Below are 27,792 nucleotides of genomic sequence, written 5' to 3'. Positions count from 1 at the left end.
ACTGGTCGGGAAAAATGCACTGCACTATCACCATATGCTATCAGTTTTTTGAAATATTTAATAACCACCCAAACCTGTTTTGAACGATGACAAAAGATAACTTGTAATGCAAGTAAGTTAAAAGCCATTTCCGCTCTTTCAAATTTAATTGGAAGGAAAATTATTCGTGTTAGTTCAATGCCCCGAGGGATGACATTGACCACTTCCGGAAATAAACATCTAAAATAGTTTAGATATTATGTTATCATCCGGGATCTTCTGTGTCAAAGGTTACATATTCAAGATGTCGGCCTATGTCAACGAAGTGGAGAGGGTGTGTGTTGTTTTCTTTATTATAAGCTGCTTATATACTAATTTTTTATTTATTTATAGACATCTCTTTGATAGATAAATAAAAAATTATTGATTTTGATCGATTTTGCGCAAAAGCTTCCTCGGAGTGAGAAATGAGGAAGGTGTAAGTTTCGGGTGCGCCGAGCAGGTTCCTCGACTTCTCAGCAGGGATTAGTAGAATATTTTGGCTTTTGTATTCAGGTTCTTAAGATGAATTACATAGATAATGGTTGGTTTGCAGATTCATATGGATTTTCTTTACTGTTTGTGTGTAAATTTACATCACCTTCCAAACTGGAAATTTTATGCAAAACCATTTTCTTCTGCCAGTCAGTGGTTCCTATTGTAAAAGTCATATTTAAATTACCAGGTTATTTAAATTGGATAAGATTAAACAGCTAACTGTCAGTTATTGGTTGATAGAGGGTAAATTATTTAAAATTCTGAATAGCTTTCAACTCAATGTATGTAATGTACCCTCTCTTATCTTCACCCTATAAACAGATTTATGGTGTGTAGAGGCTTAAACCCCCCCCCCCCCCCCCACGACCATCACCACCAATAGATTAATGACAGGTGGTAAAACTGTGGTGTAAACCCACTGTGCATTTTAAGGATTTTTACTTTATTATGAGTCAGATGTCCCATCCCTTTTCTTTGGTAATCATTTTCAAAAATGTTGTTTGGCATGTACAATTTTTAAAGTATCTGATATGATAAACTTTTAACTGAAAACTTTCTAGGTGTCATGATTTCATGCTTTGTTTACATGCAGCAATCATGTTGATAATTAAAATGCTATCAAGTTGTGACCTTACACTGTAATATTAAAAGGGTGCAGGTACATCAAATGATAGATATATAAAACCTGAAATGCCCATTGTTAGGGGTGGATATAACCAGAAAAATTAGATTGTGATATATTGCAATATTTGGTGGAGTACTATGATAAATATTGTGATATATTGGATTTTTGCTGTCTATTTCTCAAAAAAAATTCAGTTGACTGGTCAGAGATGTATTTTTATTTAATACTTTCAATTAAATTAAATAGTGAAAATACCCTATCTTGGTTCTGTAGTCCTTTTTATTTGTGTTGAAAACAGGATTACATGTATCTTTGGTGAAGACATTTGAATTGGCTTACTTTATGTGCATAAAATATAAGTTACCGCCATAGAATTCACTTGCACATCTTAGCTTTTCCCTTATTGTTTTTAATATAAGTGTACTCTAACTTTGTGAACTCATGATAGTCCATATGAACTCATAAATGCGATCCAATTTTTTCGTCTGCCATTTTGATAAAAGTATTCAAGAAATTATGCGAATCAAACTTATAGTTTATTTAGAAAAACCTGGTAATACACAGTGTATAGTACTATAGTACTTAATCCTTTTTACTCTCCAGGGCTCTAATTGGGGATTAATTTTGTCGCCAAGTCAACTAAAATTTTTTATTGGCACCTAGTATTTCTCTACAAGTTGGCAAATTAGCGACCATTTTAATTGACTTGGGGATTGTCAAATTCTGGAACTATCAACATTTTTTTTTCTTAAGAGAAAGAAAGAAGTTTAAAAGTTAGCAATGGACATATCTTACGTTCTCTTGTCAACTTGTTTGTTTTTTTAGTCTCGAATGTGTGAATGGAATTTCGCATCGCATCATGATATCGTGTCAGTGCACACAGAGCTCAGGTAGACGTGAAACGCAGTAAATTGGATGGGTGATGTGGTCAATTATTTGTCAATTTAATTCTCACTCATTAAAGATATCGTCTAGATATTAATGTTAGGTCATAATTGTACGAACGAACATAAAATGTAAATCGTATAAACAATAAGAGTATTTATGAGAACCAAGTTTCTTAAAAAGAATGATTGATTAAACTAAAATTTTTTGAATAGATAAGATTTTACAATCGTTGCAAATTGAGACCAAAATGTACAATCCTCCCTCGTTCTGGCCAGTAGGAGAGGGGTGTATGTGGACTCTGGTCAATGGCTTGAGACGATGGGGTTTTACATGCATGCTTAAGTTTAAACCTTTTGGCATATAGCTGGCTTATATTTCTTGTCAGAGAAATTAAAAAAATTATGAGTTGGAATGCATGTGATATATACAGATGATAAGACTTATCCTTACAAAAATTTTTCATACTTTCCTTTGTTTTTTTTTTTTTTTTTGAGTGAATGATTAAGGTAACTAGGTAAATGTTATAACTGTTTTGAGTATTTTTTGATATATTATTTGCTAAATGTATTCAATCTAAACCTATTATGATTGAAACAGCAATATCAGTTAAAAGATTCGCTCAATGTTCATTGTTCTTCTTTTTTCCTTCAAGGTTCCAAAAAAGTAATGGGTAAAGACATTCCAGTCTGGATGACAGATACCCCTTACAAAGGGGTTCTCAATACATGTATGTATTTGTGAGTACTCTGTGATATAAACTGTCCTCCTCGTAAAGATGACTCGCCATGACGTCATATAAAAGTCCCCGAGCAGAAATACTAGCAGGAAGCCGTGTTCGCAGTGGAAGTGCTTTCTCTGATGAAGGATCTCAGAAAGAAAGCCCAGTGTCATCCAGAACATCTTCACTGAATTCTTCCAACATGGAGGGCAACACAGTTGGAGACTCTGCACTAAGAGGTAGATTGTTGTATGGGTCCAATGTAAGCAGGATGAAAGAGAAATTTCAGCAAGGGTCCAGGAAACCTGAGGAGGCAAGGTCTCTGTCTGCTAGCAGGGCAATGACATCTGAGGGTGATCGCTCGCCAGAGACCAAAAGGAAGAAAACATGTGATGTACAGTCTACCGGCAATATGCAGACGGAAAATAATCAACCCAACTTGCATGATGCTGCAAATCATGTACAGAGATTTATGTATACCAGAGCCCTGTTTGCAAAAATGGAAGAAAAAAGTAGAGCCCCTGTGGAACCTGTCCAACTAACCCGACCAAGAAAATTGTCCTCCTCTGCGACAGGTCCATTATCTCCAGCCCTATCTCCAGATCATACTAAAAGAGCCCCCTCTAAAGATGCAACAGAGAGAATTGATAAAGAATACCAGGCTCTGGATTCGAGCAACACAGGTGTAAAAACAAAGTTTGAACAAAAGAGCACACACGCATTTAGTAACATGGCTGGAGGACTACTGTGGAAACGAAGGCAGTATGAAAGTAGAGCTAATCCAGAATATGCCAGAAAAGAGGATTCATTGGGAAAACAGAATGGAGAGATGGGGAGCATGCTTCATCGAGGATATGATCATTCAATATCATCAAGGGGAATGGGTGCAAGGAAAATCCAGTCTGATGAAAATTTGTTATCCAACAGTTCCAAGCAAGACATAAATGAACCAGGCACTCTTAGATCCAGATCAGATTCTTTAGAAGCAGCAGGCACTACTCAGCATTCTTCATATGATGGAGAAAGACCTGTGACATTACCCCGAAACTATAAACCTTCTGAAAGTGTTGTAATGAGACAAAAGAGGTTTGATAGTGATGGAAGGAAGGACAGTGCCAAAAGATTAAGTAAAGAAGAAATTCAGGCTGCAATTAACAGAGCCGACTCCTACTTATCCCACAAATCAGAGACAAGCAATGATTTTCAATCAAAAAGACGTTCATGGGAACTGAGAGAACAAATGTCTGATATTTCAGAAGGAAGTCTGTATGGCTGGACCAAAAGCAAAAATCAGAAATTGTCTCGTTCAATGGACTGTTTAGAAAACAGGAGTAATGAATCCTCTATTAATTCAGAATATAATAAAGAGATAAAGTCAGAATGTGTGGGTCATAGGGAAGAAGGAAAGTCCCCATTGGTAGGAGAAAAAAAGAGTGTTTCATCATCCTCCAGACAAATTCCAGGAAATAAACCTCCCATACCAAGTAAGCCTAACATTACACTGAACACAGGATCTAGTAGTGATTCCTCTGTTTTGAGTAGTGCACCAGCCCGAAGACAGTCCCCTGTCCCCAAACGAACAGCACCCCCACCCCCTAACAGGACTCCTCCATCACCCTCTAAAAATACCCACCCACCACCTCTCTCCCCTACTAGTGATTTAGTAAATGAGTTAAATGATCAAGGGAAGAGTGATTCTTTAAAAACATCCCCTGTCAATGAAAGTGTTGAGAAAAGGGTCATTAGTGAAGCAAAGTTGGACTTAAAAAGTGTGAATTCTCATGATAGTGCACCGCATGTAATTGACAATGAAAGTGAAAGGCCTTACCAAAATGTCACCAGTTCAAAATCAGGTATGCTTGAATCTACTTCATATTATCACTCAGAAAGAGACCAAAGGACTACATCGCCAAAAGACATTGAAGGAGAGATTGTGCCAAAGGAGTCTACACTGGTTAATCAGTCTGCCCACTCACCATCTTCTGTGATATCCAACAAAGGAGTTGACAGTGACTCAGATCTCTATGAACCTGTGATTCCAAAGTGCCACTTGCCACCCCCACCCCCTTATCCTAACCCCCCTCCCCCACCATATCAGAGCCATGTTTCTCCACCCAGTTCGGGTAACTATTCCACTTCCCTGCCTTCCATGGTAGACCAGCTTCCTGCCTCACATCACTACGAGAATGTGAAATCCTCTACTTACGTTAATGATGAGAACTGTCAGGAATTGCGGAACGGGGAGTCCACGCCACCAGTGAAGAAGCGCCCCACGGATGTGCTGACAGAGGACTCCAACAAATATACAAGAACAGGGTAAGTGATATTAAGTAGTCTAACAGTATTATACCTGACAGACACACTCAATTGTCAGCAAAGGTGCCAAGCTTGACAGAATATCTGTCATAAATTTTTTTTTTGCTGAAATAATTGTCTTGTGGTCAAAATTCTCTTTTAATGGATAGCAAAATTTCAACTCGTTAACCTTTTAGAACTATTCTATAGCAGTCTGTTAATTCAAGGCTTTGTTTTTGTCATGTAATACTTGTAAAAGAATTTTCAGAAAGTCTGTCATTTGTACAAATTTTATGCTGAAATTTCCTTCTTGTGGTCAAAATTCTTTTTTATTGGATAGCAAGATTTCAACTTGTTATCTATAGCAGTTGGTTAAGTCAAAGCTTTGTTTGTCATGTAATATTAGTGTTAACGAGCTGAAATCATAAAATTAAAACTTTCAATCACTTTTGTGTTTGTATCTATAGACAATAGAAATCATAATTTAAGATTTTGATGGATTTTTTTGTTTGGATACTTTGCTTTGAGAGGGATGTTGCAACAGATAGTAAACATAAACATGATTAAAAAGTTGCTAAACATATGAAAAGTAGCAATTTCAAAGTGGATACCTAAAGGAATTTCTGTGAGTTAAAATCATGCTTATTGCAAGAGGAGCTAGTACAAGGAAAGAATTTTACAGTCAGAAAGTAATAAAGTTTTCATTTTCCATAAAGCTGTATGATATAATTGTTGTAATTTTATTTTGTTTTTAGAATTAATCCTGGTAATTTAACAATTACAATTATCATATATTTTAATATGTATACATCAAGCAGTTTTTATTGGCAGTACTAAAAGGCGCTTGGCACCTAAGCTGTCAGTTTTTTGTTTTTTCCTTGGCGACATTGTATTACAGGTTTTAATCATATTTTGTCATATATGCCAGTAATTGGTTCAGGATTTAGGGACTTCCTTACTAGTTTACATTCCACAGTTTTTTCCTCATTAACTCCTTATAAACTACTAGCAATCATTGTTCCTATTGATAAAGTGCAAACATGGCATCATAAAGATGAGATGTTTGAGAAACATAGTTTTGAAATTTCAAGATGTAAAAGACATGAAAATAATAAGTGTTAATGGATTGTTTTTTTTTTTTTTGTTTCTTTGTTTTTGCATTTTCATGCTGATCTAAATTTTCATAACCATGATAAAGCTTTAATGCTATATGACATTATTCTTCATTTTGTTTGTACCTTTAATATTTGCTTTTAATATACCATTGTAATGCACATAAAGTAATTAATTAGTGAAATTAGAAACAGAAAAGGAAGGGAGGTCAGGGTATTATTTGTTATTGGATGGTGATACTTGTTTAGGTAAAAAGAAATATTTTGATTAGAAGGAAACACTATAAACAGAGATTAATCTTATGCCTTCTACAATTGAAAATAGATTTTTAGTAAGAGTGCTTGGTCTTGAGAAATTTTATACTGGGGGTGGGAGAAGGGGTATGTTTTTCCATACAGAAAATTACATCAAGCAGTAATATATATATGTACCTCTTACATGCAGGAATAAATATCACACAAAAAATACAAAGTTCTGAGAAATTATCAAATTAACAATGCTAAAGGTGTTATGTACTTGAGCAATGGTTATGTACTTGATCGTTTAATTAGTGATTAATAATCCAAGATTGAGGCACTTGAAAATGTACTTCCTTCAGTCAAAATTTAGAAAGCTAATAGTTTATTGGAGCAATTAGGGGTTGTAAGAAACTTCAGAGCAAACACATGGGTCATATTTAGTGTTCATGGCTAATCAGTTACCCTGGTAATGGGATAACCTTTTCTTTGTGCTGAGGTGATGAATGTACACCTTCTAAAATTGAAAAGTTTATCAGTCAATTCCCTCAGCGAGTCAGTGCAGTAGACAGGGATTTTGTTGGATTGCATGTATCCTTGTCGATTTTTGCCTTTGAGATTATAAGCTTTAGGTCTAAGAATTTGGCTTATCGCTCTTTATCTGTGGAGTTTATATTCTGATGAGATGTATTATTTTTGTTTATCAATATAAATACATATAAATCACAAAAGCCTGGTATATATTTACGTATTATAAGGAAGTTTATATCACTGTTGTGTAAGATTTTTGAGAAGAGTAGCTTTCATGGAGATTTTTTTTTTTTTTGTGAAAACAATATGCCCTCTCCATTGTATATTGAAGACAGATGTGAACCAATTGCAGACAGCCAGAGTTACATTGTATCCAAAATTCCAGTCGCTGTTTCATTCATAAGTGCTTGAAATTCATGTTCAAAAGTTCATTGCTATGTAGTGGAGAAGGGATCGTTTGTGTTAACATGGTGTAATGAGGAAATTTTATCTAGTGATAAATGTATCGAAATAAAATTATGATTATTATTGATAAACCAACTAGATTGACTTTACTTCATATCCAGGAAAAAAAGCGAAAGTAAGTCTTATTGTTTACTTTTCAATAGCATTATATCCTGCAAAAATTGTGAAAGTACTTAATAAATATTTGATCATATTGTTCAATGTGTATTTTTTCTGTGTACATATTTAAAGTATATAATATATATGATATGAATGTAGAAGTATGGAATATAATGCCTTTCTTTTTTGTCATAAGTATGTAAGCATGTAAATTCAGAGTATTTAATAACACAGTGTTGAATGAATAAATTGTAATCTTTTAACAATGATTTACTATTTATTATATAAATTTTTTTTTAAAGGGGGGGTGTGGATATGATTCTTGCACTGTACATATTTAATTGTAGAAATAGATTTCCCCCCCTATATTTTTAATGGTTTTAATAATTAATGGTAGATTTATACTAAAGATGGAAACTTTTTTATGGAGATTTTGTCTTTTTACATTGTTCTACATCTGATTTACAGCTCTAGGAGTGGTGTGTACTCAGATGCCAAGACCGAGATCCCTCCCAGAGAGGCAGGGGATGGCCACGAGGAACCGGACACTGTCCACTCAGACAACCAGGCTGGTCAGTATTCAGAAAATTGGGTGACTAATGTAGGTATAGAAAAAATAAGTATGATTTCAGTTGGTCAGTGAAAAATGTCAAATGTTAAGTTTAATGTACTTGTAAAATACTATGTGATAATATTCAGCATTCTATTCCTGGGGGGTACCCACTACCCAGGTGTTAAAAGCCTCAGTTTTATGTGTAAGCTATAAATGTTTAGGGTTATTCAGTATTGTTATTGAGATGGGGCATTTACCTATACAATAAACATCATAAAAATGGCCAAGGTCAGAGTTTGCCATGTGTAGCATGGGTTCTGGAAAGGCACTAGGAATTGAGGGATCCAGAAAAACTAAATCAGGTCAAATCAGGGATGTATTTGAATTCCGTGATGGCTATGCATTTAATTTTGTACTTCGTCCTACAAGAATCATGCAGCAAATAGTTCAACAACATGTACATGTAAACACTTAAGTTAATTGATCAGTATTTGAATCATCTCTTCTAGTTTCAACACATATATTAATGCTCTAAAGATGTTTAGGCTGGATGGTGTTTATTCTTGAAGCTGAAAAGCTTTGGAAAAACTTTCTTCCTGATTTACCAAATTTTTTTTTTTAGATTAAATGAAGAATATTATTAATAATTTCAGCATGAAAAATGATTAAACACAATATTGTAATAAGCTCTCACTTTCACGAAATATTTGTTGCTAATTTTTTTTTCTTTTGCTCTGTTTTTCCAGAATTCCATGATTATGTCAGTGTCTCGCATGACTTCATAGAGATAGAGGGTCTGGACAGCACAGATGAATCGTCGGATGAAGAACAAGACTACAAGAAAACAACTAAAGTCAAGTTCAGCAGGGCCCCAATCAAGGTAAAACACCAGGGTTAATTAAAATATGAAGTAAAACATCAGGATCAAAATAGAAGGTAAAAACATCAGTGTTAAAATACAAAGTAAAGGTTAAAATCAAAGGTAAAAAAGGTAAAAATTAAAAAAAAAAAGGTCACAGGTAAAAATCAGGGTTAAAATACAAGGTAAAACATTAGAGTTTAAAAACAAGGTAAAAATCGGAGTTAAAATATAAGATAAAATGTAAGGGTTAAATATAAGGGTAAAAACATAAGGGTTAATAATCAGGGTTAAAATACAAGGTAAAAAATCGGGGTTAAAATACAAGGTAAAACATCAGTGTTAAAATACAAAATAAAAATCAGGGTTAAAATACAAGATAAAATGTAAGGGTTAAATATCAGATTAAAGACATAAGGTAAAAAATCAGGGTCAAAATACGATAATAAAACATCAAGGTTAAAATACAAAGTAAAACAACAGGGTAAAATACAAGGAAAAACATCAGGGTTAAATAAAAGGTAAAGTGCCAATGCTAAAAAACATCTGAGTTAAAATTGAGGACTCTTTTGTAATTTGCTGAGAAAAAGTTAGTGTGTGGAGAGGGTGAGAAAGCCGAGTGGCAAACATTGAGAGTGTGATGTGGTTATACTTAAAGATATTGAAATAACAGGGTTGTTAAAATTGTACCATTATTGGCTTGATTGCATTGGATATATTGTGGTGAAAATTTTCTCAGATAATTAGCTAGCTTGCATGCATGTGTAACGTTTTTCAAATACGTTTTGTTTCCAGTTGATCTAAATTAAAACATGTATTTAGATTGTGTTCAAATTTGTAAAAACAACATAACTCACCAGTCCGGAGTTTTTTGCTGAAATTCTGTACAGTTTTAATTCCTTTGTGCTGATTTGAATACTGTGTCATTTTTCACAGCTTTTTCACACATTTTCTACTGATGAATATGATAGACGAAATGAGGATGTTGACCCAGTTGCAGCCTCAGCAGAGTATGAATTAGAGAAAAGAGTTGAGAAAATGGATGTATTTCCAGTTGATCTAATCAAAGGTATATACCTAATATATACTTTTAGTGAGATATAGCTGAAACTTAATTTTGATAGTAACTTCTAGATGTTGATGTAAGTTATATTTCTCAAAAAGTGTCATTTTTGATAAAATTCAGTGCATGCTAAATACAGTATGGAAAGTTATGTACTTATCATTAGTAATGTACATAGCTATATGTGTGAAATTAAAAGCTGATTGTAGGGAATGTTTATGAAGTGCTTAAATTCCAGACTTTGTCCACAAGTTTTATTACAAGCATGCTAAATTGCTAATTAAGAAAAGAAGACTGTGAACCATACCTATCTTTCCATGATGACCTCTGAAGTTGTTAATTGTGTTAATCAAGATCATTGACCTAGTTAAAGTTTCACTAAAGGAAACTTGCAAAGGAATTAAACGTTTGATCAAACAATTTACATAATATTGGGAGAGACTTTGTTTCCTATCCAGATGGAGGAAATAATTATATCTCTGGTTAAATTTTCAGAAAAAATAAAATTCTCTATCATTATGAAAAATCTAGAATGATTAAAAATGCATATCAAAATAAAGAGTAATTGCAAGAGGTTATATTTGCAGCAAATAATGTGTTTTTGAAAAAGTGATATACATATAGTGTCTCCCCATACCTGTAAATTCCTTTTCAGATATGAGCTTCATATGAAATGAACAATGTGCAATCGTAAGCTATAGGGACATGTAAATTTGATTTCTTAATTGTGCTGGTCCTTGTAGGGACATTAGTTCATCAGACAGATTGTTCGTGTGTGAACTAAGGAAAAAGATCAAATATATTTCCTGTTAGTCTTGTAATTTTGTGACGCTTAACAATGTGTAACATTAGGAATAAACTACACATGATCTTAAAGAGGTAGGTGTTTGAGAAGATTTAAAATGAGATTATTTCTTTGCAGGTCCAGAGGGGTTAGGCCTCAGTATCATTGGTATGGGAGTAGGTGCTGATGCAGGGTTAGAAAAACTGGGAATATTTATAAAGACCCTGACAGAAGGAGGCGCTGCTCAGAGGGACACAAGGTAGGGATCTGTTACACTAGATAACTATGTTGTGGCCTTGACCTTCACTGTTACATACTTTTGCACAGAGGCTGAACAGATTACCTATATAAATCTCGTAATGTTCATTGAAGGTATTTGGGATATTTCTTTGATGCTAGGAAATAGGAGTTTGAAGAAAGATGAGCAGTGTACAATAGGCTAATGTTTTCACTTAAGACTGCATTCCCTTTTTGTATTCAGTATGCATTAATGTATATGTGATCTGAGTATGATGTATAACTACCATAACTATTCATTATAAGAGTCTTGTAAAGTTTTTCTTTTTTATTTAGGATATGATTTTGATACATCTGAAACATTCTGATAAACAGACAGAAAGAAGCAATGGCATCTTGATCAGATAAAAAATAAATTTTTGTTTGCAGTAGAGCATAACAAAATTTCTTATGGCCTTACACATTAATCTATTCATCTTGTCAGATATTACTTTGATGTTGGTTCATACGAGGCATGTTAAGTAAATATCTATAATAGTTTTTGTGTTTTTGCTTTTCTTTATCATTTTTCATTAGGAAATAGTTAACAAAAAATCCTTCTCAATGTCTGTTAAAATTTAAGGTTGTTTTTATTGCACCCTTCTTCCAAAAATTAAAACAATGTTGGATGCCCTGCACTATTTTACAAAAAATCCTCATTCTCAAATATCTGGTAATAAATCAATCAAATTTTATAGCAGCTGACCATGGTCAGAAGTAGGTTAATCAAGCCCAGACAACATCTTGTTATAGACAGTGTTAAGCTTATCAGTGAAGCTGTCTATATGCCCATCAGCTCTCTGACTTTAGTGACCCATATTTCATGCCTGCAGTGCCAAGTTATGAACTTTTTATTTTCTCTCAAAGTAAACACAGTTTTCTAATTTAGCCCTTGTTATTTAAGCTGTAGAAGTAAAATGAGTGATTTTATAGTAAAATAAATCAACTCAAGTATTTGGGCAGGTATATTTGGTAATTAGGAATCTTTTTTGGTTTTATCTATTCTTAGAATCTGCAGGCAGCAAATTGTCAGGATATGCTATTTCTGTACTGCAAACCAAAATATTCAGCATATTTTAGGTGATTTCTTCAAGAATTTAAAGTATCCAAGTATTGGAAAATTTTAGAACTCCGTTAAAGAAAAAATGTTTATATATGTTACTTTGCAAATGGAAATGATTCAGTTTTTAAAATTCTTAGTTTTTTTCTTTTTAATTTATCCACATTTTTTTCTGGGGAGTAGAGTGTGAAAGGGGTGAAAGTTGGTGATAAACCAGATTGTTCTGTATATTTGTTGATGTGAATAGTGACTCAGATGTTAATGGAATTGCTGGGGGCCTGGGTAATGCAGTAAGGAAAAAAAAACTATTTATCTTGCTGTGTTTTTCTTGTGCTACTTTTTCCCTTTTTTTGTGCTTGTAAAATTATGACAGAACATCTTCATATAGAGGGAGGCTTTAAAAAAAAAAAGGCTTAGTCTTTGAGAGAAATCTTTCGGGCAGCTGTTAGTCTTAGGATAAAGAAGTCCATCTGTTTATGAGTTTCTTAATGATTCTCTAGGACAAGATATTCTTGGCTGATTGTAAGGGCATTCCTGACTACTACAAGCATGTGTGATAAATATGGATGTACAAGTTCCACATGTTTTCAGGGCAGTTTTTCAGGAGAATATGTCTTTCATCATGTATTGCCCACTTTGAAGAATCTGTGTTTAGGTGAAAAATTTCCATGGAATATTTGTGAGATTTCCTGAGCATAAACTTCTTTATTTTTTGTAAAATTAGTGTTTAAGGAATTTTTTTCTGGGGAGTAATTATGAGACAGGTAAAATAAGATGTAGATTGTTATTGTGTAATTACTGTTTAACAAAATTGTTTCAAGTGCAAAAAAAAATGTAAAAAGAAGTTTTTCCAATTTCCAGAAAGAAAAATAAATGCTGCAATCAGTAAAGTTTGATAAATGGGTGTAAAATGACTAAAGTACCAATCCATCTCTTGATAATTCTGGAGTTTATGAGGTACATTAGAGAGTCAGTATAATACATGATTCCTATTTCAGATATTTGTAGACTGCACCCATTTTTGTTAAAAAAAAAGAAGAGGTTTTGTTTTGAGAATGAATGAAGTAATTCAAGATGTTTATGTGCAAGGCAGATAGATAAAAAAAATAACGTAAACCTGCGTGCCACTGTTGATCTTATTTTATCTTTAAATTTAGATATATTGAAAATGTATCATTTCTCTCTGAGCAGGTGTATAATGACCTTATCAAAACACATACCTTGGTAATAGTAACAATGTCTTGAACCACCCAGGCAGTTTATTATAACTTATCATAAGGAAAACAAGGAACAACAAGGAATCTTGCTGCAAAATAGTGTAAATGTGGTCATCAAGTAGAAAAAAAAGCTTATTGTTTAGCACAATAACAAGGATTAAAGTGAAAAAAAAATATGATTTAGTATTTATTGATAGGGAAAAAAAAATTAATACATGTACCAGATCTGGAATAATAATTTAATGTTGAAGTTTCTCACTGAAGCACATTTGAAATGAATGTAAATAATTTTTAGTTAATGAACTACTGGTACTTTCCTATCTCAAGATGTATCATATATTCTTATGATGAACTACGGGCATGTAAATGATTCAAATGGTACTTTCATTTTAAAAGTGGGTCAAGCTGCAGTCTCTTGATATATGAGCGAGAGAGAGAGCGAGTAATGGCAAAATATTTATGTGATATTTTGTTCATATGTGCCAGTGGAGCAAATGACTGTTTGGCTTTCAAGTCCATATATTTGTACATATTTGCTTCTAGCTATACTTATTTCTGAGCTAAAGAAGTTTTTTTTTTATGATTTTTTTTTCTGTAGCAAATTCTTTCAGATTCTTTCTGTTTATATTAATCTAACTTTAGAACACATTTTATTTTGTAGAATTCAGGTGAATGATCAGATTATTGAGGTAGATGGTAAGAGTTTGGTGGGTGTAACACAAGCTTATGCTGCCTCTGTGCTGAGGAACACAAGTGGAAAAGTGCAGTAAGTGATATATACACAAATAAGGTAGATACTACCGGCATTTCATTAAATAATATTGAAGAAAGCAAAACTTGCACATCAGCAGAAAATTGTAATTGAACCATGTGTAGAAAAAGCATATATACAATAGGAAGGTAATCTTGCGTTATTTTGTGAGTTACACATGCATATTTTCTGTGCACTAATTATGTATAGCCTACTGTAGATATTTGCTCAACTGTACAAAGTTGGAGATAGATAAAAGAAATGTTCTTGCAAACAATATATAGGGGAAAGTTGGCAGATTAATCAAGTGTTCATGCAAAAAATGAAACTGCACATGTTGGAAATGTTTCAATGAACAGATAGAAAATGAACTGTAATTATGGGTAACATTATGTAATACACTACAAAACTCTTCATTATTTGTTACATCCCTTGAGATTTGATGATTAATTTTTCTGTTCACGATCATTATCTTATAAAAGAATACCAGAACATTATGGAGAACTTCACAAAACAGAGCATCTTGTGTAGGATGTTATGTTAATATCAGCCTGTATCTAGGATGTTTAAAGCATCAATGTATCAGTCTAATGTTCTCCAATAAGGTAAACTGTGGTTCTATCATTGACTCCTAGAGCACCTGGTATTTTTTTTGGGGGGGGGGGGGGGTATGAACTGGGACTTGCCAAAAAAAATGATGGTACATGTATAGAAAAGTCACAGGCTCCTTAAAATGTAATATTTTGTATAATTATGAATGAGTATTAAATAAAATCTCACTCCCATAGAGTTTGAAGGGATTCATCATGTAAAGCATTGATAATGATGCAATAATACAATCCCTGAGTACAAGAACTTTGAAGGTTAATCATTTAATTTTTTTTAAATTTTAGATTTATGATTGGGAGAGAAAAGGACCCGAGTAGAAGTGAAGTGGCTCGTTTGATCCAGCAGTCTCTGGAACAGGATCGCAAAAGAGAGGAAATGAAGAAAATGGAACAAGATAAACTCCACCGTCAACTAGAGGAACAGTTCCATCCTCGAGACGAGGTCATGGAGCATGAGCACATGAGGCGGGTATCGGAGACCGGCCGAGAACTGGATGAGACAGATGAGGAGGAGGAAGAGGAGGAGGAAGAATACGAAGAAGATCAGGTGGTGGATGATGACAAGGTTTGTGTTATAATCATAAATAAATATAGTAAACCAAAAATTCAGACATTTTAAAGAATTCTCTTTGCCTGAATTTTTAGGTATTGAACAAAACTAGCCATGAGGCTCAGCTTATTTATCTATGTAGTAGAGAGCAAGACTTAGATACTATAAACTTTGTCTAATGATGCAGGACATTGATGAATCTGAGAATACAGAAGAAGACAATCAGAACAATCACTCAGAACAGGATAGCTCAGCAATGGATATCCTGGAGACTGCAGCAGGGGATAGCACCCCACTAATGATGCCCCCTGACCTGGAGGGAGAAAGCCCTACTGACTCCCCCGAGGAGAAGCCAAACATGGAGGTGTTCGACCTACAAGAGAGTAGTAGCGAGTCCATATCTCCTGATATGGAGTCTCAGGCTTTGTTTATTAAACTCAAAGAGGTGAGGTTTTGAAACACATCTTTATGCAATTACATGGAAAATGATAATACTTCAAAAACAGTCATCATTGAATTGTTCTAAAAGTTGAGAATTATTTGACAGTTACCTGTAAGAAAAGTTGTAAGGTCATCCTTCATGTAAATTTTTTCAGAGGTCAGTGTTGTGTTTACTTTAACCTGCTTCATAATGGCAAGAAACTGTACATAGCTTATTTGAAAGTGAAGGAGAAATATGTTTCAGAATCCTCTTTCAGACATATACATGTATTTACCCTATGATGTAATCAAGCAACATTTTGAAGATCAATTGTCAGAAGATTTGATGAGTAACATTAACCATGTGACTTTTTTTCTGTTTTCCTAGGCCCAGTATAAGAATGCTGTAACTGAAGCAGAACTGGCTAAAGTGAAAGCCAAAATTATCATGCTGGAATCTGCCGAAAATCAGAAAAAAGAAACGGAGAAGAAATGTGAGCAGATGGCCCACAGACTGAGGGATATGGAGAAGAAATTGGAGAGTAATCGCAAAGAGATTAACCATTATCAGGTACAGCTTCTCATCTTTTCAACTTTATATTTTATTTTTCAAGTATGAAAACATCTTTTGTTTCCAGTGCTCACTTTATTGAATCTCAATAGAAATTGAAATCAATCAATTCAGTGTGGAATGAATATGGTTTAGAACTTTGGAGAACTTTATTATGACTTCCATATTTGGATTATTTTCATAGGATTTATTGGAGGGATCTCAAGGCCAGTATATTGCATTAGAAAGAAAAATGAAAGGAGAATTTGCAGGTTTAGAGAAGAAGTATCACAAAGCCAAGAAATTGATAAAAGATTATCAACAGAGGTGAGCTGAAAGTGAAGCTAGGAAATATCTTTGTTCTTCTAATTGTAATGTAAAAGCTTATTTTGCATGATTTTCATCAAACAATTTATGTAAAAGTTATATTGATGGTGTTTGATGATTTTACAGGGAAAAGGACTTTATTCAGGAAAGAGAATCCCTCTTACAGCAGCAAGCAGAGAAAAATCAACAATATGATGATTTAGTCAAGTCCCTCAAAGACAGAGTAAGGATATATTATTTCTGTTTTGCTGCTGAAAACCTATAAAAAAATGTATTTGAAAATGCAGTCAAGTAATAAGGAAATGGAAGTTTAAGATCAGCAAAAAAGAGGCTGTTTTGCAACAATGCTAGATGTTTTGAATTTTAAGACATATTATTCGTTACTCAGAGAATGAAGTTTGAAATGTTATGATATGTCTGCTTTGTACCTTTTATTTGGTCTGTTTTAGATCTTTGAGTTGGAGAAGGAGCTTGGGGAGGTTCAGAAGGTAGCAGGACTACCTGTACTTGTCCCCAGCAGCCAGCAACCACTGCCATCCCCAACAATTCAGCCCAAACTTGTGCAAAGTAGGAACAGAAAATAGTTACCTAATACTTATCTGCTTTTGAAGTGTTACAAATGTAACTTGTTTATTGATGTTTGCACTTTGTGATATAATCTTTCACCATTTTTTTTTTTCGTATTTCAGAAGTTGAAGCCTCTCCATTAAATGAATCAATATCATCCAGTTCTGATGCATCACCCAGTAATAGAACAGGTAAATCTCTATAGGAAAGAGAATAAAAAGAATATCACCTTATAATAAAACAGGAAAATTTCAATATGAAAGAGTATGAAAAGGTTAATGTATCAGTGATATGAGAATGCTTTTATGGAGTTTTAGAAGAGAATACTGTGTTAATCTGTGTATGTAAAACCTGAAACTCTTGATAAATATGTAGGATATTGATAATACTGACTTTTTCTGCAGAGAATGGTCTGGATGATGATAGTTCCTCAGTGGACAGCTTTAGAGATGCTGTCCCTCACACCTCATTACTGGACACTTCAGCCAATCGTGACAAAGGTCAACTGGCCGCTGCTGGTAACAGGGCCAGAAGACCCCCTACAAAACGCAATATTAAGGTACATGGTACTTAAAGTAGAAGAGCAGACACTGTGAAAACTTACTAGAAATTGGAAACGGTTTTTCCTTGGAATCAATATGCATATCATTACATGTATTTTAAAAAAGATTAATATTTCGTGATATTTTACGAGCCCCAAAAAATGTTTAACCTTGGGATTACAAATTACAGGGTTCTGAAGGTGAGACTGTAGAGGAAGAACTGGATGAAAGTGGATTAGAAACTTGGATCAAACATGATAGGTTTGTATGATTGACAAAAAAAAAAATACTTTCTGACCCAGACTCTTGAATTTTAAAGAAATTCTACAAGTATTTTAAAGTTAAATGAGCAGATCTTTAATTTTTTTGCTTGTTAAAAAAAATATTAACAAAAAATAATTTTGAAAATAAATGAAATAAAGTGTGCCTGCATATCTTTGTTTAACATAAAGCATGTTTTATCTTGCTTGGAAACATTTCCAATGTACAATAGTTCCCATTTATTCAGAGTAAACAGTGGGATAAAAATTAATATACAAGTCATTTTAATGTGGGGCATGATGTATGTATTTTTGATATCTGTGTTTATATACCTGTATAGGATTTTGTTAAGAATCATAAATTATGCATTTTGGCTGCCTTTTATTTGCTAATTTTTTTTTTTTTTTTTTTTTTTTTTTAGCATAAAACATTGTATTTCTGAGTTGAAAATGGCTGTATCATCATCGATATATTTATGTTGCTTTTGTTTCTCATTCAGTTTCAGTAGTAGTGAGGATGATGAATTTTTGTAAGGGCTTTTGTTTATCTATAGTATGTGTGTACTCATTCACTCTATCCAATAGTCAGTAGTGCATAACAAATGTTTCAAAAGGGACCATGATACTTGGAAAAAAAAAACAAACTCCAATTCAAAGTCTGTGCATTTCAAGCTGTAAACAATCTTCTTTGTTTTTTAGTAACTGTATTATTATACAGTTTGAAACTCGGGACCTATTCTTATGATTTTTCTCTCTGTATACAACTGAACATATCCTTTCTTGTAGTTACAGAGACAATATATCTGTTTCCTTGTACATGTATAATGTAGATTCCTCTGCAAGTACTTATTTCCTCCTGGAGTACTTTTCAAATATGAACTTGTTTCTTAAATTACTAGAAGTGAAGTAAATCTTCAAAGCAACACATTGATAGCATTTATTAAAAGAGATAATGTTTTTAATCTACAGTGTAATAGCCAGATATACATGTATGAATGTGAATTTTCATTATTGCACAATAATTTTGAATTTTTCAAGGAGTCACCCTGTTCTCATTTTAAAAAGACATATTCTTGAGATTGTTATGCACTACAGAGTCTTCACTGGGTATTGTACTTGTAAATTTAAAGTGAAAGTAGAACTTGCTTTAAATTTTGTACTTTAAAACAACATTTAATGATTTAAAAAAACAAAAATAAAACAAACCCATTGAAGACCAGCCTGCTGTGGATTGGTTAACATTATCTGAAGCTCACTGTAGTATCATATGTGTACAGTACATGTAAATATGCATCCTTTGGTGCATGATTGATTATTTGCATGAAAGTGATGGCATTATCTTTTATTTGTAGTGGTAACATTACATTGTGATAAATTTCTTTCAAAGTATGCAGTGTCCTTAATCATAATGTGACATTGAAACTATTTATTTCAGCTTGATTTATCTATTTTTTTTTTAAACATAGTGAACAATGAGTTTTGTAATTGCATTTGTTGATACTCATTTAATTAAGTGAAACTCTTAACAGATTTACTAGGTTCCCAACTCATTGTGACCAAATTTCCATATAGAATTAATTTGATATGCAAATACTAAATATCAAAAAGTAGTTACCCTTTCTTTCAAGAATCAGCTAAGCTCAAGTTTTAACTCGGCTGATTTTCAGTTTTCTCATTATTTTGTGTATTTTTGTCACGAGCAATTTGTTTTATAGCGACAGTACAGTCAAGAAAAGTGATGCAAAAAAGAGAAAAGCTCAGCAGAAGAATTTATTACAACCCCCCAATATACCGCCCCCTCCCCCACCTCCCCAGGGGCCCGACAGTGATTCTGTCAGTGACCAGTCCCACTCCAGGTAGGTATTCAGGGCACGCCCACAGAGCATCTTGACCACCTATAGTGCAGAGGTCCTCAAAATAGAATTAACCTCCTCTCTTAGTGCAGTTTTTAGTGCCCTCTGATATAACCACAGGTACAATGAACTGTCATATACATGTATAACTAAGCTGTGAGTTGCAAGACAATTTTGTACTAATTTTGTTAATCAATGAGTGATGATTAATACACATGTACCTGAATGCAGATATGCCCTAAGCATTGCTTATAGCCTGTGAAGTGATTATGTACCACTTAACTTTCATTTCTCATTGGATTGTAAGAGCTTCTAAACATAGTACTCAAGGGTACAAGAAAACATTTGAGAAATGATCTGTGTAACTCTGATGTATTTTCAACTGTGTTTGTGAAAAAAGTATCTTAGTGTAAAAATGTTTCTTAAATGGTTTGTATTCTTAGTCATATATTATACATCTATATACTTGTATATACTTAGCAATATAGTGTTATATCTTAACAATATTCAGAACAATATTGTATTTATATATCATATACATTGCATCATGAATATTGCACCTCAAAGCTTTCTTGTGTAGTGTGCTGTTAGTAATCATCATGTAATCCAGTACATTTTATTAAGTAACTTGTTTCCAAAACCTTTATTTCACATTGTGTGAAGTCACTATCAAAATCTGTTCCAGGATATTTATTTGTGGCATTGTTTTCAGAAAGATTCAAAGAATATCCAGGGGTCAATATCACTCAAATGTTCAATTACTTTAACATTCAATTTTGAAAAATCTTCCAGTGTACTTGCATTATTAAGAAATAAATACCATGTAGTGTAATTTAGTCTTCAGACACTGTTGGAAATGTATTTCAGGCAGGACAGTGAAAATGAGGATTCCTCCTCAACTGTGTCCCAGACTTCCTATGACCCCTCTCAGCCGATGTTTAAAAATATGCAGTCAGAAATCCCAGACTCCCTACCTGAAGTGACAGAGATCCCCTCCATAGGCAGTGCAGGAAAAAGTAAAGGTAAAATCCAGCTCTCTGTGTCCTGTGTGCTGGAATAATGCTATGTTTTGTGTGATTCAAGCATTATGCATTTAGGCCATTCACATACACAGTGTATGTTTACAGGTTTAGGAAAAGTAGGAAATCTAGATTAATGGCTAATAATGATAAAGATAAGATTTTTTTTTTTACTTAACTTTTAAAAAAAAACTTCCCATCTTTTTATCTGAAAAAAATTGAATTTTGAATGGTGAAGAAAAAAGTGAATGCTTATACCAGTTAATATGCTCTTACTTGAAATAATATGCATAAAGGAAATCAATTCAGTTTATTATATGCTTCTTATTTCCAAGAACTTCCTGGGAATAAAAGATTTCAAAAGTTCTTAAAAGCAAAATGTTGAGATTTTTTAAAAAAGATATTAATGAAAATAAAGCATCCTTTGTTATTTTGGGCAGACAATAGGTACATGTAAATTACAAATCATGTAATTTTGTAATAAATATTAAGAATTATTATTGACTGCATATAATTTGTTAAATGTATAGAAAATGGCTTCATGCAGTACATGTCACTTGCAGTACATGTCACCGACAGTTATGTTAAATTGTGACTTGCTTGCAGTGTGATTGAACATTATTATTTGTTCACTTTTCATTACTTAAATTTCTTATGCACTGTATCTTGCATAGCAATTATTTATTGTGATTGCATGAGCATGCGTATTTACTCCCTGCTAGCAATTTTGATTACATTGGATTTTTGAGTTACATGCCTTTGAGTTTACTTAATTTTAAGTTTCTTTATAAAGATTATTTTATTTAGAAGATTTTTTTGCATAAAAAAAACAAACAAAACAAAACAAAAAACACCCCCCCCCCCCCCCCAAAAAAAAAAAAAGATAAGCAGACCTTTCTATGAAACAGGAGATTGGTACAATGAACATATGCATTAGGAAAGTTCATTGTCACTTTTGACTTCATAGTCCAACTATAATTATTTGTAAATGTTGAAAACAGTCTAAATATGATGATGAAAAAATAATCTATTAACAACTTTAATCTGTCATAATGGTACATGTTTTCTTTGAAAGTGTTGCTAATTCTATCCTACACACAATCTAAAATCTGAATTAATCAAGACTGTCATCTTTTACTTACAAACTAAAAGAAGGAATGAGAAAGCATGCTTTTTCAGGGGGTTTGTATTTAGTAACCTTTTCACACTAGATTGCATGATTTCAAGCATGGATCTATAGGTAAAAAAAGTCAGGATCTCAATAGGGGAAGGATGAATATTGCTCAGGACAGGAAATCTGTGAGACGTGTGTGTACATCATTTGTATGTCTCTTTACTTAGGCCTAGGTTTGTCCAAACTGTTAAAATTTGGTAAGAGTGGAAGTAGTGCAGAAAACACTGGTGTGGTTTTGTTGTCCAATCGTTCTCTAAATAAGGATCAGTCAAGCTCGGGAGAGGAAGGGGGCATAACTTTAATATCCAAACGTCCTCTGGATATGTCAACAGAGTCACTGGATGGTAAGTTTTATAGATTCCTTTCTTAGGAGAGAGAGAGAGTGAATAAGAGAGAGAGAGAATTTCTGGGTTTCTGTCTCCTGTTAATTTGAAGAAGAATCGTGATTTCCATACTATATTAGTGTATTGTGTATTCAGTAATGTATATGTCCTGTATCTTGTTTTTCTTTCTGCTGGCTAACAGTCAGGAGTTCATCTCCCAAATCTTTACCAGGTAGGCTTTAACAAACACATCACACCCTCACCCCCTCCGTTCTGGTGTTCACCTCTCCACAGTTCTAAGACACTGCAATTCAGAACACAAAGCATTTGTGCATTTTTGTTTTGTTGTTACGTTACCATATTGAAAACCAAACCAATGCATGAATATGTTAGCTTCAGTCTGTGTTATACATGTACATATAATATAGTCATATAAATAATACAAGTGTTATATATAACAAATTATTACTAACCACTCAACATGTACTAGAATATGTTTTGATAATGTGTCTAGAAGGGGAAAGGTTCATGTAAAACAGCTAGGAAAATAAAATTAATTTACCAAGGAAATTCCTCATCAGTACTTAACTTCTTCCACATTTCTATTAGATTATTTTGCATAAAATCTGTATCATCGGATGCTAAAACATTAAAAAAAAAAGATCAGAAATATACAGTATGATTTATTCTTTGATATTGAATGTATAAATAAACATGTTTTAATATTTCCAATCTGTATGTGACAATGAAAATGATTTTGCCATCAGTATTTAGGTACAGGTGATGAATTATATGATGTGAAACTCAAACTTTATACTGTAATGATTCAGGTGTCAGTACAACAAGTGATGTTTCCTCTTCATATATGGTGCAAGAATATGATGACGAAGACGGCAAGAAGACATTTTTCTCCCTAAATATCTCAGGAACACCAGCCCATGATGTAAGTACATGGAAGAGGATCGGAAATTATATTAACATAATGTTTTGCAGATGGATTTCAGATGCCCTAAAACATGCTTATCACAAATGCCAAGGATGCACAGTTTTGATCTGTTATTTACGTTGTTCATTATAGCCATTAAATTCATTATGTGTTTTAATACTACCATAGGGAATGAAAATCACTTTGCTGTCTGTGTGAATTCATTATCAGCATGTTTGATGTGACCATGTTTTACTGTATCCTATAACTGGTTTCCCCATAATTCAATTTTGTTTTCTTTTTTCAGGACAAATCTTCCAGTAAAAGACAAGTCAATCAGTTTCAGTCTGGGTCCATTTCGGAGTGGTCAGTGGAAAATGTAGCCCACTGGTTAATGCTTCTCGAGTTAGAAAAATATATTCCTCTCTTTGCTGAGAAAAATATAACAGGACCTCAACTTATTCAACTAGATGGCACAAAGTTAAAGGTGAGATTGGTTAGTGCAGCACATGAAAATTGGTACTGGTCTTTTAAAGCTTTTATTGGGGGGTGGGGGTGTAGAATCCTTTATTTCTGCAGAAAATAGGGCATAGAGGAGAATGACCCTTAATGAATCAATAATCATTTTAGGTTCATGTAGTTTGATTTTCATGTACATACAAAAATGTATGTTTGAAATGTATGATCTAGAAATTTCTTCAGGATTTTTATTGTGTAATTTATAGCTTGATATGTCTTAATGGATAGTAAATAGACATGCTATGATTTGACATCAAATGATGTTGTATATATATTTCTTTCCAGACAATGGGCATTGCTAGTAGTAAAGATAGAGACTTACTGAAAAAGAAAATTAAAGAAATTAAAACAGGGATGGAGAAGGAAAAGAAAATTCAGGAGAAAGAAAGGAAAGCCAAAGAAAAAGAACAGAAAAAGCAACTTCAGAAGAAAAAATGAGGACAGTAGTCCATAGGAATTAACTATCGATGTTGTGAAACTCTCATCACAGGATATTCTGATATAGTGCTCTTCTATCTACACAACTTGGTGATGTCTCGGCAAATACATGAACATGTAGTATCCCAAATCATCTGACAATTCATTAAGTGTAATACAGAATTGAGATATTTTGTATATTGATGTTTATTGTGGAGAGAAGCTGAGTCCATTTTTAGAAAAAAATATAAGGTTAGTAAGACAAGGTAGAGTTAAAGTTTTTTATAGGAGGTTGACTCTTTGAATGCAATAATTCCTGTAAGGTCAGTGATACTTTTACATGAACAAACTGAAGTGTTCAGACTGAGAAAAGACAGTGGTGTCAAGTCACAAAGTGTTGTCTACATGCAAACAAAAGGGGTTGTTTTAACTGTTTTGTTGTTGTGATTGGAAGAATGAAGTATTTTATGTATAATTTACTGTGTACAATATGATTGGTTGATGTTTCATCTTTTATTTCCATATACTTTATATATCAAACAAGACGATTGGTTTGTCATTTTTCTCTTGTATTTTATGATTGGCTGAAAAACTGCCATATTGATTGTCTCCCTATCATGATTTTTTTTTTAAATTCATAAATCTAAACATGACTTTAGGAAGCTGATGTCCTAGTTTCCTGTTTTCTAACAGGGTATATACTTGTATATATAGCCATGTTCAGAACATTTGTCTCAGAGTTAACAGACCAGATCATAATGGCCAAGAAAGGTGTTGATGAGAACTACTGTATATCATATCACACACATGTAACACCACCTAGATCTACAGTATGTGTAAGCTATGGTTGTTATCAAACATGTATATCCCACCATATCTTTTTTTTTTAACGTGTAAAATATATACTAGAGGTTGTTAAATGTATATCAGAAATATATTCAACTCGCGCTATTGTTTGCGATATATATTAAGTATTTGATATCTATGTACATGTATAATCATATTGTCAAAGACAATACCAAGTAAACATTCCAGAAACATACTAACTCCATTCATCTATGAAGTTACTCTCTGTGACAGTGATTTTTCCCTCTTTTTCTGCATTGTTGTTGGCAAATTTTCATCCAAGAAAACATTAGCATGTTACATCAGCATAACACCAGTGTGTTTTATAACCTGGAAGGGAAATTGGGGAGGTTAGTCAGGGGATGTATTTCTGACAGGGAGAACTTGGATATTCTGATGCCAATGAGATTTATAGGGAATTTTAATAGAAAATCAAAATTTGACTGCCAGTATGGTTTATTTAAGTGTGGATTAAGATTTTTTTTATTAATCTCACTGTAGCTTATGGAAGACAAATTTATATATCTATATATACATGTAAAAAAAAGAATACTCTCAGACTGTCACGAAAAACATTTTTTCTGTGAAAACGTGGCACTTTTTAATTGAATGAAAATACCTTTGATATTGGTGCTGAAAATTTTTAGACAAGTAAATTTAGACATTTTTAATGCCCCTCTAGTGAGTTTTCCCCCCCAATTAGGTTTTTTCTGAATTAATTTCATAGTACATATTCTAATGAAAGTGATCCTGATGTTGTGAGTCATTTGTCGTTTTCGTTTATTATTTTTTGTTTGGAAAGGTAACAGTTACTTCCTTTCCATGACTCTGTTTTTCTGAGTTCAAACAAATGATTCACTTTCACATAACTGGATTATTCATGTCAGCTTTTTGCAGATTTCATTCAGAATATTATTTTAGGGACCATTTGAAAGAAGAATTGTAGCAAGAGTATTGTGTTTGAATAGGTATTCCAGTACACACTTACGTCAATCATAGACTAGAAAATAAATGGCCAGTTTGTATGTTTGAAAATTTTAAATAGCCTGAATAAACAAGGAGTTTTGGGCATTGATTAAGATGAGTATAACAATTGAGGACCAAATAAATCATTTGCACCGTTGCAGTGCTGTTCAACATGCAAATATGAAAAGTGGTGTTCAAAACTTAAATTACAAAATTCTGAAGGAAAAATCTTGTTTTATTCAGCTCTGTTATTTTCTTTTGATAAATTAGATAATTTGAAGAAAAATGTTTACGATGTCATAGAAATGTATTTTTTTCCGATGTCTCCCTTTCAGTCTGCCAAGTCCCAATGGACTGGTGCTCATCTGTGACAAATTGGTGCATATAAAATTGTTGCTGGAAATTCATTTTGGTAGATTGTTGAAATATTTTATTTATACATGTATACACTGTATTTATACACCTATATATATATATATGTATTAGTGTTTACTTTTCAATTGAAGGTTGTGTACATCTGTAGGAGATGAAGTTTTGAGCAGTATCAGATATATATATCATAAATTTGCTTTCCCTGCATCTGATGTGTTGAAAAATACTGCATACAGAGTGGGTTTTTTTCATCTTTTTTTTTTTTTTTGAACATGTTTTGCAAGATGTAAAAAACATTTATAGATACATCAAAATATTTCCGCAATGTACTATTTGAAACCTAAGTGCTTTTTCTCAGCAAAAGAATTTTCCACTAAATCAAATACATGTATAAATAAAACCATATTTTATTGGATTGTTTACTAATGTAGAGCAATAAGCTTTGGCATATCTAATCTTTAGTATAAATACGTCATTAAAGTTAAATTTGCTTGCTTTAATTACATGTATTTAACAGCTGTAGTTCCTCAGTTGAGCTTGAAAAGTATTAACAAATACATATACATCTGTATCTTATACAAGGAAATAGGATAAAGACTTTATATTCCCCCAAAATCATTCAGTACATTTACAGTGAGTTGAAAATATTTATGTAAGCAATATGTATTCACTCTTTCTTGATTTTAGGTTGTACAAAATATGTATGAAATTTACCAACATGTTTATGACCTGATGTTTGATAAATTTTCAACAGTGGGTTAAAATGATTTGAATTTTGAAGTTTTTAAATGTAGAAATGACATGCAGAGGACAGTATGTAAACAGATAGGGATAGGATAAAAAAGGAAATAAAAAAGGTTTTTGGCCAGATATTATTTGGATATGACATAAATTGAATCATATTGAACTACTTGGTACAGTATAGATATTTATAGACTGAGAGAAAAAAAATCAGATTGTGAAGAGGTGTAACTAAAATATTTATTTTGGTCAATAAGAATATAAGGGAGATGACTCTGGTATAAACATGTTGGTTGTTTATCATAATTCTATAAATTAAACGTATATTATTGTAGTAGAGAGCACTTGTGTATCTTCACACCTGTTTGTCATCCACTCTCTGTTGTTCTACTTGATGAAGAAGCTGTTATTAAGAATGTCCATTGGTCATAATACAAAGTTATCAAAAATATGCTGGAAAGTAATCATCTCTTATATCTGTCCAAATGTTTTGGGAAAATATAAGAAGCAATATGCAATCCTTCTTGAGTTCTTTCTTCTTTATCTGGTATCAGCTCGTTAATTTGATGAACAAAATTTCAGTGCAATTTACTTTCTTTGTTCTTTTAACACAAAATGTTCAATCATTAATCAAACAATATCATACTACAATCTATGTGTCCGATGGATGAATGGTGTAATTCAATGTGATAAAAAAATAAATATATTTATACAAGTACAGTTGATGTTTAATGCTTATTTTTAGTCCCTTACCGGTGAAACCT

At 32.9% G+C, this 27,792-nt stretch overlaps 1 protein-coding gene across 5 annotated transcripts; it reads left to right on the top strand.

Moving 5' to 3' along the window:
- Positions 1–262: 262 nt before the first annotated feature.
- On the top strand, positions 263–27,748 carry LOC133191867 (neurabin-1-like). 5 transcript variants are annotated; one of them, XM_061327602.1, is made up of 23 exons: positions 263–313; positions 2,682–5,063; positions 7,955–8,058; positions 8,786–8,919; positions 9,835–9,967; positions 10,884–11,004; positions 13,960–14,064; positions 14,943–15,222; positions 15,395–15,652; positions 16,016–16,198; positions 16,383–16,504; positions 16,631–16,727; positions 16,954–17,071; positions 17,194–17,262; positions 17,476–17,630; positions 17,804–17,874; positions 19,589–19,729; positions 20,594–20,748; positions 22,087–22,263; positions 22,445–22,474; positions 23,073–23,185; positions 23,475–23,654; positions 23,972–27,748. In XM_061327602.1, exons 2-23 carry the CDS (start codon positions 2,815–2,817, stop codon positions 24,122–24,124), a joined length of 5,148 nt encoding a protein of 1,715 aa, XP_061183586.1. In that variant the 5' UTR covers positions 263–313; positions 2,682–2,814; the 3' UTR covers positions 24,125–27,748. The 5 variants fall into 5 exon arrangements, with proteins under 5 accessions (XP_061183586.1, XP_061183589.1, XP_061183587.1 ...); XM_061327605.1 differs by lacking the exon at positions 19,589–19,729; XM_061327603.1 differs by lacking the exon at positions 22,445–22,474.
- The last annotated feature ends 44 nt before the right edge of the window (positions 27,749–27,792 follow it).

Source organism: Saccostrea echinata, unplaced genomic scaffold, assembly GCF_033153115.1.
Source record: "Saccostrea echinata isolate AGI-Se365-2 ecotype Australia unplaced genomic scaffold, CSIRO_AGI_Sech_v1 ptg000025l, whole genome shotgun sequence".
Taxonomy (NCBI): Eukaryota; Metazoa; Mollusca; class Bivalvia; order Ostreida; family Ostreidae; genus Saccostrea; species Saccostrea echinata.
This window is presented reverse-complemented; position numbering and strand designations above follow the sequence as displayed.